Raw genomic sequence first — 19,070 nt, 5'->3', positions numbered from 1 at the left:
CCATGTTGTTGTTCGTCTTTCGGCTGCTCCCGTTAGGGGTCGCCACAGCGGATTATCCGTTATGATCCGCAGACTGATTTGGCATAGGTTTTACGTCGGATGCCCTTCCTGACGCAACCCTGGTCGCCTCTTATGACACAGGGATAAAGATTGGGTTTCGTCATGATTCTGGGCTGCCCTACACCCTCTCATAGCGCGGCCCAGCGCAGAGCTCCCGTCCTCAAGCGATCCTCCAACCCAAGCCTCCGAGTAGCCGGATTACAGGCGCACGCCACTACGCCCGGTCTCATCTGCCATGTCAACCTGACAATTTAATTGCTCTCCTCCATATTGTCGAGAAAGCCTGTGAAGTTATTCACTGCCTGTGACAACAAGTTGTGCCAGCAGGTGTTGATGGTGGATGCTTTCACCTCATCCAGAGACTCTTTGATTGTGCCGATGCAGTGGGCTATGTTGAACTCCTTCCAACACTGCTGAAAGGTGAGGTCTGGGTCAGCATCCATCACATCCAAAATGCGGCAAAAGGAGTGGTGGGTAAAATATGTTTTGAAAGTCGAAATTACCCCTTGGTCGAGCGGCTGGATCAGGAAGGTGGTGTTGGGCTGCAGTAAGATCACCTCGAAATTTTGATGAGCTACCTTCAGATCCCCGGGGTGGCCAGGAGCATTGTCGACGAGCAGGAGAACCTTGAATGCAAGGTTTTGTACTGCCATGTACCTTTCCACCTGAGGGGCAAAACAGTTATGGAACCAGTCCATGAAAGTTGCTGCCATCACCCATGCCTTCCTGTTGGCCCTCCAAAACATGCTCAGTGTGTGCTTGTTCTCGCCGTTGAGAGCAGCCTGGTTCAGGGAGCGGCTCAACATCATGGGCTTCGTTATACAGTCCCCTTTTGCATTTGTGCAGACGAGAAGAGATACCCGATCTTTTGCGGCCTTGAATCCCGATGCTGTCCCCTCATACTTTGTGATTAAAATAAAAATTCGCATTGGCATCATTTTACAAAACAGGCCGGTCTCATCTGCGTTGAATACCTGCTCTGGCAGGTACCCCTTCTCCTCAATGAACTGCAAGTTGAGCAGGGAACACCATGGTTATCTCCTGGTTCACGGAAGCACCCTCACCTGTCAGTTTTACGTTGCAGAGACCGTCATGCTTCTTGAAGTGGCCAAACCAAGCCCTGCTCGCTTGGAACTGACTGGGGCCGAGCTGTTAGCCCTGAACTATTCTAACATCTTCATCAGCTTGTAATAGGTTTGGTCAAGCATTTTAATTACTTATGTAAGGGGTACATGATATGATAATGGATTACACAGCAGGTGTTAGATGTGGTGAAAAACTGTAATTGTGGAGCAAATCTTGTATAACCAGGTAATATATCTACACTAATAAAAGGCTGTGTGTGTGTGTGTGTGTGTGTGTGTGTGTGTGTGTGTGTGTGTGTGTGTGTGTGTGTGTGTGTCACGCGCCCTCCCTCCCGCAGTGAATAGAAATGTTTGGTGAGGTGTCGCTCTCCCAATTTCCCCCCTCTTCAACCTCTCTGCCTCTCCTCCCTCCTCTCACCTTACACCTGCCTCCTCTCTCTCTCTCTCTCTCTCTCTCTCTCTCTCTCTCTCTCTCTCTCTCTCTCTCTCTCTCTCTCTCTCTCTCTCTCTCTCTCTCTCTCTCTCTCTCTCCCTCCCCCTCTCTCTCCTCTCTCTCCCTCCCTCTTTCTCCCCCCCCCACCCTTTATTGTCCCCGTCAACAAAGTGAAGGGTTGTATTTGCTAGTCACCAAATATAACCAAATGTGAAACAAATGGGACTTTTGCCCTGTCACAGAGCCTCAGAAAGCAAATTCTGTATAAACAGGTAAACCGTGTCCTGGGGTTGATGACTCACCATGTTGATGGTGAAAACAAATATTCAATAAACAGGTAAACCGTGTCCTGGTGTTTCTGACTCACCCTGGTAGTTTGTCAACAAATATCGAATAAACAGGTAAACTGTGTCCAGGGCTTTATGGCTCACACTGGTTGATGGTACAAACAGGTAAACCGTCCTGGGGATTATGGCTCACCCTGTACATTCATTCATCTCATTTGACAGATAAACGAACTGCAATGTGGGTATTATGCTCATTAAATTATCCTGTTATGAAAAAATCTCATGGATTTCATTGATTGTAGTGCACTATGTTGGCATCGATTATTAACCGATCTTTTACTTTAACTTAACCCTTGATTTCACCCTTTATAGAAAGACGTAGTGGGAAATCGAATGAAATATGGCAATGTTTGTGATGATGATGATGATGATGATGATGATGGTTGTTTCTCTTCTTTGCTTTAATTAGACGTATTGATGATGACAAAGGTCGGAAACATGAACTGGAGAGCTGTGCGGTGAAATGTATGCGTGGGATTCTGTACTGCTACATGCGCCAGTCACACAAGGTATGTACTAGTCACACAGTGTGAGCAACAGTCACACACGGTATGTACTAGTCACACAATGTGAGCAACAGTCACACACGGTATGTACGAGTCACATACAGTCTGCTCTCTTGTCCTTGCTAATTTATCTTGTCTTTACCGCGAACATCGGAGCATCAGATGGTGGTGTCACCAAACGTTTGATTGCCTTGAAAACGAGCTAAGGGAAACCATTTTCATTACCTGTTGAAGGTCGGCCAAGAACATTCAAAACTAGAAGGGCACTCAGTGGAGGGCATACCTCTGCCATGCTGAATAGTTTACCTTTTGTAACCACTGATGGGCCCGATCTTGATCCAGACCTCAACCAAAATCTAATGTGCTTGTTCTTTTCACCTAACCAACTCATCCACCTGGTTTTGTCATAATCCGTCCGTAACTTTTTGAGATATCATGCTATGTATTGTTTTTGCCCCATCCCTTAATGGTGACGAATCGCTAAAAAATTTCTCGAATCCAGATCTTCACTAACATTGAATCAATTCATCCTTGTCGCGCAACAACCCTAATCCACCAAGTTTCGTCCGAATGTGTCCACATTGTTTTGAGGTATCATGCTATGTATCAGTTTTTGCCCTGTCACTCAATGGTGAAGAATCACTTAAAAAAATTATCTTATCTGGATACGGATCTGAACACATATTTTATTATTTTGTCCATGTCACACACCCAATCTGTCCACCAAATTTCGTTTGAAACCGTCCTCAAATTTTTGAGATATCCTGTTCACAGACAGACAAACAGACAGACAGAGAGAATGGGGGTGAAAACACAATCTCTGTCCACTTTCGGTGGTGGAGGGAATGAAGGAACAACAACTATTTATGCGACCTACAGAGCCTCCACTAGGTATATGGGTACCCCCCTGCAAAACCTCAAGTGGGGGGGCCTTTTTCTATTGGAGGGCTAATAATATGGTGACACCTTCAAGAGAAGAATCGATTCATGCCTCGCCCCCGAAGGGGGTTTGTGAAGTACATCATTAGAATTACCAGCTGTCTATCTCTGTGTGTTTTTTTCTGTCTTTTCTGCACCATCATGGTTGAAAAATCACATTTCTAACAATAACTCTGGAATGAATCATCAAAGTAAGAAGTGTTTTTTTTTTTTTCTTTCAATAGATTCAACAAATTAAGGCACATCAAAAGTATTGTTGACATTATTCTCTATAACCTCATGTTTTCCCAGAAAATGACATCGAAAGTGATTTTTTTTTCACATAAAATTAAATAAGTGCAGAAAAAAACATCGATGACTAATCAAATCTGACTTCGGAATTGACTGTCAGATCCCACTGGGAAACCACATTAAAATTTTTACCTTGAAAAAACACAATGACCAAAAATGTGAACATTTAATAAATCTTTATATCTCAGAAACTGTGCTGGAGAAATCCTTCAAAATTGTTTTGTGGAACCCTCTTAAATACCCCAAACAATCTCTTTTTTTAAACCCAAAACAAAAAATACCCCCCAAAAAAACAAAAAACAAATTTCACGATGGAAACAGCAAATGCAGATCTTATGATTTCTGAATATATCTCTGCACATAACTCGGTTTATCATGACCCGATCTGGAGATCACCAATAAACTGTGCACAGACGTAGTATGGACTGGACTGACAAAAATCACTAATGCCTGCGATTAAAGGTCAAAGGCAATAACTCGAGAACAGAACGAAGTGAATGCGACGACATTCCGAAAATCCTCAAAAATATAAATGTGTTGAAATATTATATGGTGGAATTGGTCTGTTATGGATATAAATAAATTCCTCAGATATTCACTGCGGGGTAGCAGAGCAGAGAAGAGCATCAAAAATGCACATGAGTAAATGTAGTCACGTACAAAAAAAATAAGAGCATCAAAAAATGTACAAAAAATGTACATGAGTAAATGTAGTCATGTACAAAAAAATAAGAGCATCAAAAAATGTACAGAAATGTACATGAGAGAAAAAAAAATGTACATAAGTAATGTAATCCTGTACAAAAAATATTGGCATCAAAAAATGTACAAAAAATGCACTTAAGTAATGTAGTCCTGTATAGAAAAATAAGAGCATCAAAAAAATGTACAAAAATGTACATGAGTAAAAAATGTACATGTGGCAGTGTTGTCATGCAGTCAAAATATCATCAAACACACACACACACACACACACACACACACACACACACACACACACACCTATCATCGATGCTTTACAATTTCACCCTTCTACTTTCCTTCGATGCAAAGTAATCAATAATGTCATCATATCTCAGACTTCACCCTAAGTCTTTCTCGATTGAGCTGTTGTCCAGGTGTAACAGCCTGTCCTGTGACATTGTCAAGTGCAAGTAGCTCTGTATGACCTTCAGCTTTGAGAAAGAGGGTTCTGGAGATGCAACGGTGACCGGCATAGTCAGTACAACCCTCAGAGCCACGTGGACATTTGGATAAGTGTTGATGAGGGAGTTTTTAGTTATAATCTCAGTGTTTCAAGTGGAGAACATCTTTCCGGCACGGAGTTCCGCAGAAGTGTGAGGTCTTCCAGTAGCTTTATGGGTTCCAGATTGCTTGAATTTGAATAATTTAGTAGGATATGTCGGTTATTACCTTCACCACCGAAGATGGAGGGAGGTTATGTTTCCTCCCCTGTCTGTGTCTGTTACTTACGAAATCTAAAGATTTAGTAAGTATATTGATGACTTCCGTCATCTGTTTGTGTGTGTGTGTTTGTGTGTTTGTTTGTAGGTACGATAACTCGAGAACGCAAGAAGCTACCAATGTCAACTTACACCACGTGATTCAGGAGGGTGATGGCTAGCGCTGATTAGATTTTGGTCAAAATCGGTCAAAGATTAAGGTCACAGTGAGGTCAAACATTCGATTTTTTATGGTTTGGTACAGAATCATCGTAGAAACTTCTGGTTTGTGTCGCTACCTTCTCTAGAGACAGCTTTTATGAGACAAGGTCAGAGGTCAAGTTGACGATTTCGTAAGTACCAGTCTATGACTGCTTGTTTGTCTGTTTGTTTGTTTGTGAACAAAATGTCTCAAAAAGTTGTGGACGGATTCGGACGAAACTTGGTGGACAGATTGGGTGTGTGACAAGGAAGAACTTATTCAATTTTGGTTAAGATCCGAATCCGGATCCGGATCTGATCATTTTTAAAGTGATTCTTCACCATTGAGAGATTGGGCCAAAAATGATACAGAGCACAATATTTCCAAAATATATTGGGCCTGATATGTTCTTGTGGCGGAGGTATGCGCTATACCAGAGCCCTTCGAGTTACAGCTTTTTCTAAGATCATTTTCACTTCAAGATTTTGTGGCTGCGATGTTAAATAGAAAGTTGAATGTCTGCAGGATGTAGTGTAAGTGCTCATATCCACTATCCAGTGCAGTCAGGCAAACATCAACAACCCTGGAGAAAAATTCAACCTTGAACTTTGTCTGTGGATCTGAAACTGGCTCATCTACAGACTCGTAAGAAAAGTAACGTTTATTGATAACCATGCGAGTGTCCAACGTTGTTTCTGCCTCCACTGATAGCGTAAAACACGTGTCAGTATCCATGGCCTGATCAAATCCAGAATCGCGAAAGATCACCGAGTGAGCATTACACGCCTGGATTCGGTCTCACGTAACATCCAACTGCATGTCCTTTGACTGCAATACCTTGCTGACTCGGTTGATTTGAACAAGTATATCGTACCACATGACCAGACACAAGAGAAATCTAAAAGTCCCCACTTCCTTCACCAGGCCCATCACCTCGCTCGCTGTAACATTTAGCATCCTTACCTTTAGCAGTGTCAGCCACACTCAGTGGAGCAGCCTTTACCTTCTGCAATTGATAACACATGACCGTGTCAGCCTCGGTTTTACATTCCCATCGTGTTCCAGAAAGTGTTTTCACGGAAATGGAGGTGTGTTGCTTTAGAATGTCCCATCTTTGTGTTGAAGCCGCAAAAAGCGTGTATAGCCGCATTATGAAGCCAGACGTGGTATCGATACACAGAGCACTGAATAGCATCTGGAATCACAAGGATGAGACTATGAGCACTGCAGGGTATATAAAATGCCCAAGGGTTCATCTGCAGAATCCGAACCTCAACGCCAGAATGTTTCCCTTTCATGTTGCTGCCGTTGTTGCATCCTTGGCCTCTGCAGTTGGACAAAGGCAGACCAAAGCTGTCCAATATTTCCAATAACTTCTCTGTCAGGTTCACGCTGGTAGTGTGTTTCACAACACAAAATGAAAGGAAATGTTCGCATATTTCAGACGCCCCTCCATCTTACACATGGATAAGGTGCATGATGACGGAAAGCTGCTCTTGGTGGCCGATGTCTGGGGTGCAATCGAGCAACACTGAGTAGTACTTGTAAGTTAAAAAACGTACAAGTATTTCACTTCTGATTTTGTTTGCTAATCGTCCGAGGAGCTCGTTCTGAATCGGCATTCAGATAGTTACCTCGTACTTCCCCAGTTGATGATCTTCAAATATTGTCCTCCATGACTGGGTCAAATCGAGCCATCAACTCTGACTGCCCAAGAAAATGATCATTGTTAGGCTCTAAGAGGCCTTTCGATGACCCAAGGAATGCCAGATTTCTCTCGGCTAAAAAATGAACAACCGCAATCAAACGCTGAAGGACGTTTCTCCAAAGTTTTTTTTTTTTTTTTCTCTCCAAGTCCATCAAAATCTGAAGCTTATCATCGAGAGTTTTTTTTCTGGCTTTCAACCATGCATCCGAATCCTTCCACTTCTGCATGCAAGTTGTGTGGTGTTGGGGAGGTTTCATGTCGGGATAATGTTTTTGACAAATCTTGGCACGCTGAAAGACCATCATCGTTGAGATGCATGGCGACATTTCCCAAAAGCTTACAACAGAAGCAATGCACAGGGTCAGCTGCTGGAGAATATATTTGCAATGTGCGCTCTATTCGTTCACCATTTTTGAGATTTCTGTAATCAATTTTCAGCTGAGAATCTCTATTTCGCATTGTTGTTTTTGGAAAATCATGAACTTTCTCATGCCTTGGACCGAACTTGACAATGGTGGAAATTATCACCTGGTCCAACACTTGAGGCCACTCTGGAGGGTCAGCAAAATTTTCGACAAAATACGCAGACCCCTCACCTCCAACTGATGTTCTTCTTTTTGCTCTACCTGTCCAGGTATCTACTCTTTGCTTGAAAGTGCTGCCTCTTCATCCATGTCCCCAGACTCTGAAATTGTATCCATAAACCAGAAACTGTTCCTGTCTTGCTCCTGGCTCTGGGGCTTTGACGTTGAGTCAACTGTGTTGTGTTTCACTCTGGGTGGTTTAATCAGGAATTTTTTTTCTTAAGTCCTCTCAATTTCTCTTCTTCAACCTTTGAAGCCTCTTGCTTTTTATGTTTTGCCACTCCAGACCCGGAATACCTCGGGCCTCAGTTTCTGTGCTCATCGCTGCTCATTGTTCTGAGAATAGCTTTTGTGGACCTAGTGCCGAGTATGCTAAGAATTAAGACAACGTTTGACTGACGTCCTCAAAGTACTTCTGCAAGATGGACGAAATGACGTCAAATAGAGTAAATAATTCATGGTAAATTTGATTTGATTTACCTTGAGCCTCAAGGTGGTTGGAAAGCTATTAATATTAATCAATTGTACTTGGATAAAAAAAAAAAATCAATGTCTGTTTCAACATAAAGATACAGGGTCCTATTTTAAAAGCCTGTCTATATTTCAAAATTGGAAAAAGAAGATGTTTGAGGTATGGCAGCAGGAACCATTTAGATTTTAGAATAAAGAGTGACTGACATGGAAAGAGCACAAAATTACATATAACCAGGAAAAGAGCAATCAGGGATTGCAGACCCTCACCAGGACTTGTTTTGTGTAGTTTTGTGTTGTGTATCTTGTGTGGCGTTTGTTCACTGGTGTGGTACGCAATTAATGAGACATAATTAGAACCGCCACTTTATAAATGCTGGCATTGATGACCAGGTTCCAAGAAGTCCCACTTTTTTTGAAACCTCGTTTTGATCGGACAGCTGACGCTGACCCATGACGGTTTTTATTATTATCCATTTTTTTCAGTTTAATTCAGAATGGGATTAAAATAAATTCAATTCAAATCAAGTGGAAGACCAAATAGGTACAGTGCTGCATTGGAGTAATCAGAAGGAACCTAAACAAGGAAAAAGCAAAGATGAAGTGATCAGGAGGAACCTGGATAGGATTCGTGTTTCAGCTGCTACTCCTCTACCCTCAAACCCATTCAGGCACAGCCAAGTGATCCTTTGAAATATATATATCAAAACAAAAAATATTAAAAAGAACCCATATTTTAAAAAAAATAAATAATTATGGCTGCCAGACCATGTTTCCGATCAAATTGAAATTTAAGACATGTATTCACCATCACCACGAGATCATAATTTTGAAGTTTCATGTCGATTGATTAAACTGTTCCAGAGAAAACCTTATTTAATATTTTTCTTCAATCCAATATGGATGCCAACCCATGTGACCTTTCAATTTTTCCTTAACAAACTTGAACACCCATGTCTTGGGGAACATTTGTGTGAGGTTTCCCCTCGATTTTTCCAGCCATTCTGGAGAATATTTTTTTATAGGTTTTTGGGTAAATCCAATATGGCTGCCAAACCATGTGACTGATCATGTCATATGAGTGAATCTTTTGTTCCTCATGGATGGGCAGTCATATATGTAAAGTTTTGCCTCGATCTGTTCAGCCACTTCAGAGAAGAAGATTTTTGAAGTTTTTATTATATATTTTTTATACATTATGGCTGCCGAATCACATGACTGATGACATCATCAATTTTTTTTCCATGGACCATTTTATCCTGAGATGACCCTCAAAAATTTTCAAACTCATCAGATATAGAGTTCTACATATGCAATTATGTCACCACAAAGGCACCTATGATGTCATAAAAATCACCCTCATTCCCCATAGGTACTTGTTTCATGTGAAGTTTCAATTTTTTCCTTGGTGCGGTTTCAGAGGTACAGACGTCCATAGTTTTTCCGTTTTTCAAACATGGCTGCCACACCACGCGACCTATGACGTCATAATTATTATTGAAACATTCTGCATGGGTAGTCACACCTCTGGTGAAAATTTTGTCTCAATCCAAGTGGTTGTGGAGAAATACACTAAAGTTCTGTGCTGACAAACAGACAATCGGACACAAAATATATATATAAGAAATACTTTACATGGAAAGATCAGACAAACAACAACAGCAACAGCAACAACCTCCACGACTAAACAAAAAGTGTGCTGTGTTTTGTTTTTTTTTGTCCATGTTTTGTGGGATATTTTCAGATCGGTGTGCAATATGTTTGTGAAGTGCAACATGATGTCTTTTGAATAAATCCGTCAGTGAAGCGATTGACAGCCGGTAGGAAAGCGTGGCTCGTGTTCTTGGAAACATCTATGTTGCACAACTGGACTTTGAAGTTGCTATGAAAATATTGCAAGCCGATGAGGGACGCCCCTCTTTGTGGGTGGCCCACTGCGGCTGCGGGCTCCGCGGGCACCTATCGGAGACCCTGGCTACCCAGCAGGTAAGGTACAGGTCATGACCTCGCTTGCTCATCAGCTGCCAAGGTTTGCTTGACCTGAGCCTTGCTTTCATTTCTGAATATGGATCAAATCCCAACTCCAACCAGTTTATTGTAAGCATGCCTGGATTGCAATAATATGAACAGTGGGTTTGAACAACATATTATCAATCTGCAGCTGGTCGCATTGCAGTGGATAAAATGGAGCACCTGTTAAAATTCCCAACTGAACCCCACGGTACATGATGTGGGAAAACCAGGTTGAAATCCCTCATACCATCCATGTTTGTGCATTGCCTCGTGCTGCTGTCCTTTTAATTCATGTAACAGTACCCTCATGTCTACTTGTCTTTGCCTGCATGTGGTTTCTGCACAAGCACCCCGTAGACCCTTGGACAAGGATTTCAAAAAAAGGATTCATAGCACCTCGGCTTGAGCTGGTATATTGAAAGAGACAGCACATCTTCGATTAGCATGAGCGATCAGCATGCGAGGACGATGCACACAATCTCTGTTGGATTCATGTCACGTGCCTGTGATTTCTGTTCGATCATGGCGCGTTGGCACAGTGCACTTGATCCATCTTGGATTCACGTCCCGTGCGTGCAATGCACACGATCTGTGTTGGATTCACATCACATCACGTGAGCTTGCCTCCTTTATTCCTAGATGGAAGTGAATCTCAAGCCATTTTGCACACTCATCATTTACTGAGGCTGAACAACCACAGATGCAATCAGCTGCAGCGCAGCCAAACCAACAGCTCATCTCTGGACCTGTATTTCAAAAAGAAGCATTTTTATACTTGATTCATCCATTACGTCGATAGTTAGGCCAAAGTCACATTTGCCACGGCGGCCGTGAGATCTTCAAAATCTACGGCCACTAGCAATTATACGGCGGCCGCAGTATTTCCACGGTCACACAATGTAGCAGTCAGATATGTTTTTATTTTTCGGGGAGCCGCACGGGGTATTTATAAATTGTGGAGACCGAAAACGTGGGGGTGCCGTACGGTCTTTGATTTGATGTCGCACGGTGACCTTAGGGCGTTCCTGCGGCGGCCATAGAATTTTCAAGGCAGACACAAGGTGCCCGCAAGGCGACCGCAGGGGGACCGCAGGGGGGCCCTAAGGTGAACGTGCGGCCAGACGGACGGTAATGAGTGGGTTCTTTTTTTTTTCTTTTTTTTTTTTACCAGTTTTTTTGTTTTGGCTTGTCGAATTGCTACGGCAAACGTAGAAATGAAAAAAGTTATAACTCCGCGTTATAATTCCACGGCGACCTTACGGCCTGTAAAATATAGCCAAACGGCGTAGGGCCACCCTGAGGCCACCGCAGAAACTCTGCGGCCGCCTCACGTTTCTGTCAATTCAGAGGGCGTACGGCCACTGTATCCTCGCCGTAGAGCAAATGTGACTTAGGCCTTACCAACGCCACTGAAGGTGGATGGAGATTACGTTTTCACCCCTTGTCTGTCTTTCTGTCTGCCTGTCTGAGAACAGGATATCTCAAAAGCTTGTGCATGAATTTGGACGAAATTTTATGTCGAGGTTGGGTGGGTGGCAAGGACGAATCGATTGGATTTTCATGAAGATCCGGATCATCCGGATCGGAGAATTTAAATAAATTTTTTTTAAAGTGATTCCTCACCATTGAGAGATGGGACGAAAAACGACGTATAGCATGATATTTTAAAACGTTATGGATGGGTTATGACAAAACTAGGTGTAAGAGTTGGGTAGGTGACAAGAACAAGTCTATCCGATTTTGGTTCATGTCCGAATCCAGATCCGGCGTAACAGTGGGATACAAAAGGCAAACTGTTCAGCTTGATGGAGGTTTGTGTTCTAACGAGTGTTGTTTTAGTTTGTTTTTGTTCCACATCATCGTGTGTCCAAACACATGAACCTAAAATTCTATCCCCCTCCTCCTGATGTATGCTTAAAGCTGTGCTAAATGTAGCTATTTATACCCCAATGAATATAAGCCTCTAATGTGAACTTGGATTCTGTTCACCAGATCTTTTCTCCCAATAATATAATTGTAGATTGCATGTTTGGGTACTACATCTCGAAGGGTGACATACGTCGCACATGGTCTTTTCGGGTAAACGTCCTACTGGCTGAATCACCACCCAACCATTACAACTGAATGCTCAATCCATCCATTCCATCCATTAGGACCATACTCTGTGCAGAGCGTTGGTGCCGCCGAAGCAGTCTCCTTGGCTATTGGGAACAATCCTGGACGGGTCGCCACTCCGACACAGTATACCAGCATGCTGGCACTCATTTTGCCGACCTCGGAAGGATGACAGGCAGAGTCAACCCCACCTGGTGTTAATTCAACAGCTGAGCGGGATTTGAACTCAGGACCCTAGGATCCCAAGCCCACTACCTTAACCATTAAGCCAACACCAGGCATAATGCTCAATGGACAAATACATATTATGTTCTGTGAGATTAGAACCTGGATTCACATGTGATCAGTAACAGGCCATCCCAATATTTAATTGTTTGTTTGTTTATTTATTTAGTTTTTTATCTATACATTTAGTGCGGACGTGGGAAGAGGGAATGGCGAAGAGAGCGGGTATGTGGAGGGAGCAATGTAGGAGGAAAAGAAGTGGACGACGGTTGAGATGGGAGGATTGAGTGAGGAGGGGTATCAGGAAGGAAAGGGTGGATGGACAGTGGAGGGAGTTGGCTCAGGACAGGGGGAGGTGGAGGAGTATTGTGGTCGACGCAAGGCAGAAGTTCGCAACTTGGAAAAAAAATAAAACATGAAGCAACATCTGATCCCTGGGAGCATAAAACAAATTTATAATGTTTTTTTATTTTATTTTATTTCAGCGAATTTGTGTGTGTATTACTAAAATTGATGCTGGGATCTTAGCAGCCAACAAAATGTTTCTGGAACAAAAAAAATAGCAAATATTGACTGTCAATGAACTGTATAACTGTACTTTAACACATATGTATATATATATATATATATATATATATATATATATATATATATATATATATATATATATATATATATATATATTTATGTATGTATGTATATATATATATATATATATATATATATATATATATATATATATATATATATATATATATATATATATATATATAAACCCACCCACATCTCTCACCTGTGAATGGAGGGAACAGCCAATCAGCTCTCTCCTAATGGACTACACCCAGGTGGCTATGAATATATAAATGTTTGACCCCTCCCACACTCCTCCAGCCCAAGTAGCTGCATAAAGCAACCCAAGAAGACTTACACAAGGTAAGTGCTAATGTCTTCGGAACCCTTCCCAGTTTCATATTTATTTTTAAGTGATGATTCGCCAATAAGTGATGAAATCGGTCCGGTAGCTGAAGGGGTGTATATTATTGGGATTGTGGTGTGTATACTATGTGTGAACGTCTTTATAGTTGTCTAGGAACTCTGGGAAGGGTTCGAAATGGCGTTGGCACTTACTTTGCGTGACTTTTCTAAGGTTGTTTTATGCAACTACTTGGGCTAGAGTAGAGTACCTATATATAGAGAGTAGCGACAACTCAGCTATAGGCGCCATTTTGTTTCACTCTGGATAACGTGCAGTGCGTGCGCTACCGCCGTAGCAGCATGCATGAATGAAGCAATACATCAGGAGGGTGGGATACATCTCTGGACATATATATTTATTCTCATGTTTTACTCGGCCAAAGATCTTGATTATAGAATCAATGGGGTTGAAAGTGATAAAATGTTAAAATGCATGTACTCATTACACGGGAAACAGAGTAAGTTTGCCAGAGAATGAGACATTTGGGAGAAACTCGGCCTGTGTAGGCTTATGACATGAAGTCGAGCCAAATAAAAATCTCGAGTCCATAGGCCTAAGTTGGGGCCTCAATTTGATCCATACCTGCCCCTACCCATCCCTCCCCACCTCACCCATCTTTACTTTTTTCATCTCACCACATTATCATCTCACCCATAACAAACAAAAACAACAAACACCGATACCTACATGTAATTTATCATCATAGTTACCACCCAACACGCTCTCAAACACACCAAAAAGTGACTATGCCAAAATGATTGTATCAGATTTCAAAAATATCTTAACAATTGAAATGACCCTTTTTATGGGCAAAGAATAGTTAATTGCACAGGCCTGCTATGCAATTATTGGATGAATCTATGAAGCACGTTCATGTCAAAATGCTTATGTTAAGTATTCAACTGGTACAATCTTGTGAAGAAACAGTCCATGAAAAATCGCAGTAGGTTTGACTTGCTATTTTATTTCTGTCAACAGTGTTCCATCAATTTGCAAGATGATGAACGATAAAGAAATGCTACAAATTATAAGTACAGGTAACTCTGCTTAACTTGAATCTCTTGGGACCACAGAAATCTGTTCGACGTAGAACAAATCTGCCTCACAGAAGGTAAATAACACGTCTTGCATAATACGGTTTCAAAATTTGTTTAAACTTGTGCGATTATTCGACTTAATAAGGCTGACTTACATGCATGCAGAGTTACCTGTATTGTTCATACACTGCAGGCATTTTCAAATTCAAGTGTATAAATACGTAATATCATGATTAGTTATATATTAGTGTTTACAGCAAAATTAATTTTGGTGAAATATTAACAACTTGACAGCAAGTTTTCAAGACAATACTACATGATTGATGATTCTGAACAAAAATGGAAATACACCAAATGAAAGTATGAAGGTCAGAGATTGTAGGCTAGATTTTTTTTAATGAAACCCCATCTAATGTGTTGCCATGGTAACCAAATAAACAGACAATTCATTACAAATTGTGTATTTTCATAAGAATGTGCAATTAAGTGATAAATATGTAAATTAATTGGGTTGCTAAATAATGATTGCCCATATTGTTAGCTTTCTAGATGCCAACATCCCAGACTACCATTGATCCTTACTGGGGTTATGATAATAAATAAGATCAACGGCATGCATAAAGAGGGCCCCCAAATTTAAAGCATTTCATTTTTTGGGCAGGCGTGGGGGCAGTGGTTCTATAGGTAATTTTTTGTTCCAATTTAATCATACAGGCTATAAATCAAATAAATCAATAATAATATCAATTGCTGCTATGATTGATATAATTCTTATTACAATAATCTTTACCATGGTAACACATTCAACGCATATACAGTAAGACTTATATACCATACATGTCAATGTCCATATGTGTACATTATTTTGCCCTTTTTTTAGTCTAAAACTTGACTGGTTTTTGGTCAACATAAGAAATAGACAAATACCAAAATTGTTCATCAAATTACTTATCAAAACAACGAATTTTCTCTTCGTTCCATAGATAACAACTTCTAAAAGCTTAGATGTCCTTGAAAGTTTATATCGGTCACATGATGACATGCTTCCAATACCGGGAGCCGTGCCTAAAGGCACTGTCGACGGCTAAAAGCTTAAATGCAGAAATTGAAAACGAAACCTATACATCCTGTACCCCTTCTCAGATTTGTTGCTGCACCCAAAGGCGCAACAACCCATCATTTTGACGAATAAAGTTTCACTCAGTTTCAAACTCGGTCTCTCCGAGCTCACTCGGTGAAGATCTGGATTCGATGCGTAGCTTGGCGCTAGAGTGTGAAACAAAATGGCGCCCATGTGTCACGTGACCATCAAATTCTGGTCCCCCTATGTCGCTACTCTCTATATATAGGTACTCTAGGCTAGAGGAGTGCGGGAGGGGTCAACCATATATATATATATATATATATATATATATATATATATATATATATATATATATATATATATATATATATATATATATATATATATATATATATATATATATATACACACACACACATATACACACACACACATATACACACACACACACACACACACACACACACACACACACACACACACACACACACATACTGTATAAGTTATGTTGTTCAAGCACTGTGGATGAAGCGACCGTTTCATTGCCGCTCCCTATATAAAAGGATCGGAGTTTCTCGGCAACACTTTATCTCAAGGGTTCCTGCTGTCGTGCAATCATACAAATAGTACCTTTGGCAAGCTAATAATGGAGTCACATGGTTGGAAAGCCAGTAATCAATTTACTTGGAACAAAAATTTGTTCCTTTAATCACAAACTTACCTGTTTCAAAAGCTTCTTTCAGACTATGAATAATAATAATAATAATAATAATAATAATAATAATAATAATCTCTATAATTCCAGCAATGTGTGTGTGTGTGTGTGTGTGTGTGTGTGTGTGTGTGTGTGTGTGTGTGTGTGTGTGTGTGTGTGTGTGTGTGTGTGTGACCACTGTTTCTCGACAACCGCTGGTCCGATCTAATTGAAACTTGTCAGGTATATTGCTGGGGACCTGAGGATGTGCCTTTTCAAGGTTTGATATTAATCGGACAAGTGCTTCCCAAGTTATGGCCATTTATTTACCAACTAATGACAGGAACCTTTGCTGCGGCCATTTTTTATCAACCAATGACGGGAAGCGTTGCTGCATAGCCGTGGTCGATGGGGAAGAGAAACTCAGCCGCGTTCGCCATTACGGGTTTCTTCTCTTCTCTTCTCTTCTCTTCTCTTCTCTTCATGTTTTTCCTTGCGAAAAGGCAAAATACGTTGGCGCTAATTGAATAATTGGCCATTAAAAGCCTCCGTATTCTTGCCCTGGACGAGGAAACAAAGAAGAAGCGCCGTTTCCTTCGCGATGCTGTTTATGAAGAGGTGCTGACGAGATAAAGGTGTGTACAATGCACATGGAGACGATTTTTATTATTATTTATTTATTGAAGAAAAATTGTTCCAAAAATAATTGATCAAACAAAGTGAACAACTTCTTTTTGTTTCCAATTGTCAAAATGGTGTGGCCTTTGGAAGTGTTGAGGAATTCAGCTCTACTCAACATGCTTGCCAACGAAATACATCTCAATTTGGTGGTAAAAACGATTCACAACGACAGGTTTCCTTACTCATTGCTCTGCAGTCTGCATTCAACCCCTTCATTTGTCATCTCATTGACTTCATTTCATCTATCTATAATTCCAGCAATCTGTGTGTGTGTGTGTGTGTTTCTGTGTGTCTGTGACTGCTGTTTCCCGACAACCACTGGTCCGGTCCAATTGAAATTTGCCAAGTATATTGCTGGGGACCTGAGGATGTGCCTTTTCAAGATTTGATATTAATCGGACAAGTGATTCCCAAGTTATGGCCATTTATTTACCAACCAATGACAGGACACGTGCTGTGTAGGCGTGGCCGATGCGCCATTTAGTTACCAATCACAGGACACGTTGCTGCGTGGGCGTGGCTGCGTATGCCGGTGTACGGCCGGCCGACGATGACGTCACGTGCCGTGCTGGTTACGATTGGGATCGATCGGTGCCTTAGTTACCGTGGGGTAGGAGTGCCAATGGTAAATGGCAGCGAATGTCATGGCAAGCAAAGACAGGGAGGTAAACTTGATTTTAATTAACTCTGTGTGTGTAAGTATCACGGCAGTTGTTACTTCAATGCAAGCGATAATTCATGGAATGATGTGAACATTCCGTACGGGCACGCACTACTTTTGGTAAGTGATGACTTTCTGTATTCTAATAATTTCTCAATTTCTTATCCGCATTTATAGATAAACACAATGCCCCAATCCAGTCGTTGTTTTTGAGAGCGAAGGAATGGCCTGTGTGTTTGTTTGAAAGTTTTTTTTTTTGCATGTACGGCCACGCACATATGGGCACGCGAGAGCAAAGGAACGGCCTGTGTAGTTGTTGTTTCTGGCACGCGGTTTGAAAGTTTTTTTTTATTTTTTTTTGTATGTACGGCCATGCACGTATGGCCATGCACGTAGGGACATGCATGTACGGCCACTCACGTACGGCCACGCGAAAGCAAAGGAACGGCCTGTGAGGTTGTTTCTGGCAAGCAGTTTTAAAGTATATATATATATATATATATATATATATATATATATATATATATATATATATATATATATATATATATATATATAAAAATTTTTTTTTGCACGTACAGCCACGCACGTATGGGCATGTGAAAGCGAAGGAACGGCTTGTGTGGTTGTTTTTTCTGGCACGCGGTTTGATTTTTTTTGCGGGGGGGGGGGGGGTTGCACGTACGTCCACGCATCTACGGGCATGCACTAGTAATAATAATAAGAGCACTATTGGTTTGTTCATGCAAAGGTTCAAACTGAAATATTTATTATTCCAACAAAGCATGATGGGCAAACGAGGATCACACAAACAACAAGCACAGCCATGATAACAACAATTACATGTGATAGATAAATAATTTTGGGATTTTATTTTTTCTTAACTTACTTTACATCGTCATTGACACTCACAAATAGACATGCAATATGTTTGTGGAGTACAACAAAAACCATCTTTGTTTTGATTTAACCATACCAGCGAAGTGGATGGAGGCACGCCTCATTCTTGTAAAGGTTGTGCACAGATCACAGCAATTTGTGATGAATTATTGTTTCACATTTCTTCCATCAAATGCGAACTTCAGGTTCACCTGTACAGGTAAGGTGAGGCGTGACACCTTCACCCCATCATATGTACATCCTCCTGAGTTTTTATTATTATTCGGTTTACTGAACATTTGCCATTTAAAATTTCCCGCTGGACCATCAAGCGGAAATTCTTGCGGCGTGGATGTTCAGGATTCTGAACGTATTAACAGGACCTAGGACATCACACCAGAGGAGGAAGGCGTGAGGATGGTTTTGAAGCTATATTTTGTAATGGCTCAAGGCAAATAGAGAATTATCAACGAATGAAACGTCAACAAAATATATCGAGGGAAATGAAAGTCGGTTTTCAAATTGGTCAGAAATGACAGAATGTTTGTGGCTGCACAAGCTCGTGTCTGCTACATTTACAGGTAAGGGAAACGGAATTTTGTTCACTCAAGTTATTTAATTATACGGTAAGAAACTG

At 41.1% G+C, this 19,070-nt stretch overlaps 1 protein-coding gene across 2 annotated transcripts in view; it reads left to right on the top strand.

Moving 5' to 3' along the window:
• Positions 1 to 19,070, top strand: part of LOC147024066 (phosphorylase b kinase regulatory subunit beta-like) — a 165,463-nt gene that overhangs the window by 20,069 nt on the left and 126,324 nt on the right. For both annotated transcript variants that reach the window (XM_085890238.1, XM_085890237.1), the window contains exon 4: positions 2,335 to 2,434. In XM_085890238.1, coding sequence (XP_085746364.1) covers positions 2,335 to 2,434 — 100 coding nt within the window. The remainder of the gene's footprint in view (positions 1 to 2,334; positions 2,435 to 19,070) is intronic.

The sequence above is a fragment of the Eptatretus burgeri genome, chromosome 7 (genome assembly GCF_056783735.1).
Source record: "Eptatretus burgeri isolate ZD-2024b chromosome 7, Ebu_testis_v1, whole genome shotgun sequence".
Lineage (NCBI taxonomy): Eukaryota > Metazoa > Chordata > Myxini > Myxiniformes > Myxinidae > Eptatretus > Eptatretus burgeri.
The sequence above is the reverse complement of the archived record's forward strand: the minus strand, read 5'-3'. Positions and strand labels throughout refer to the sequence as shown.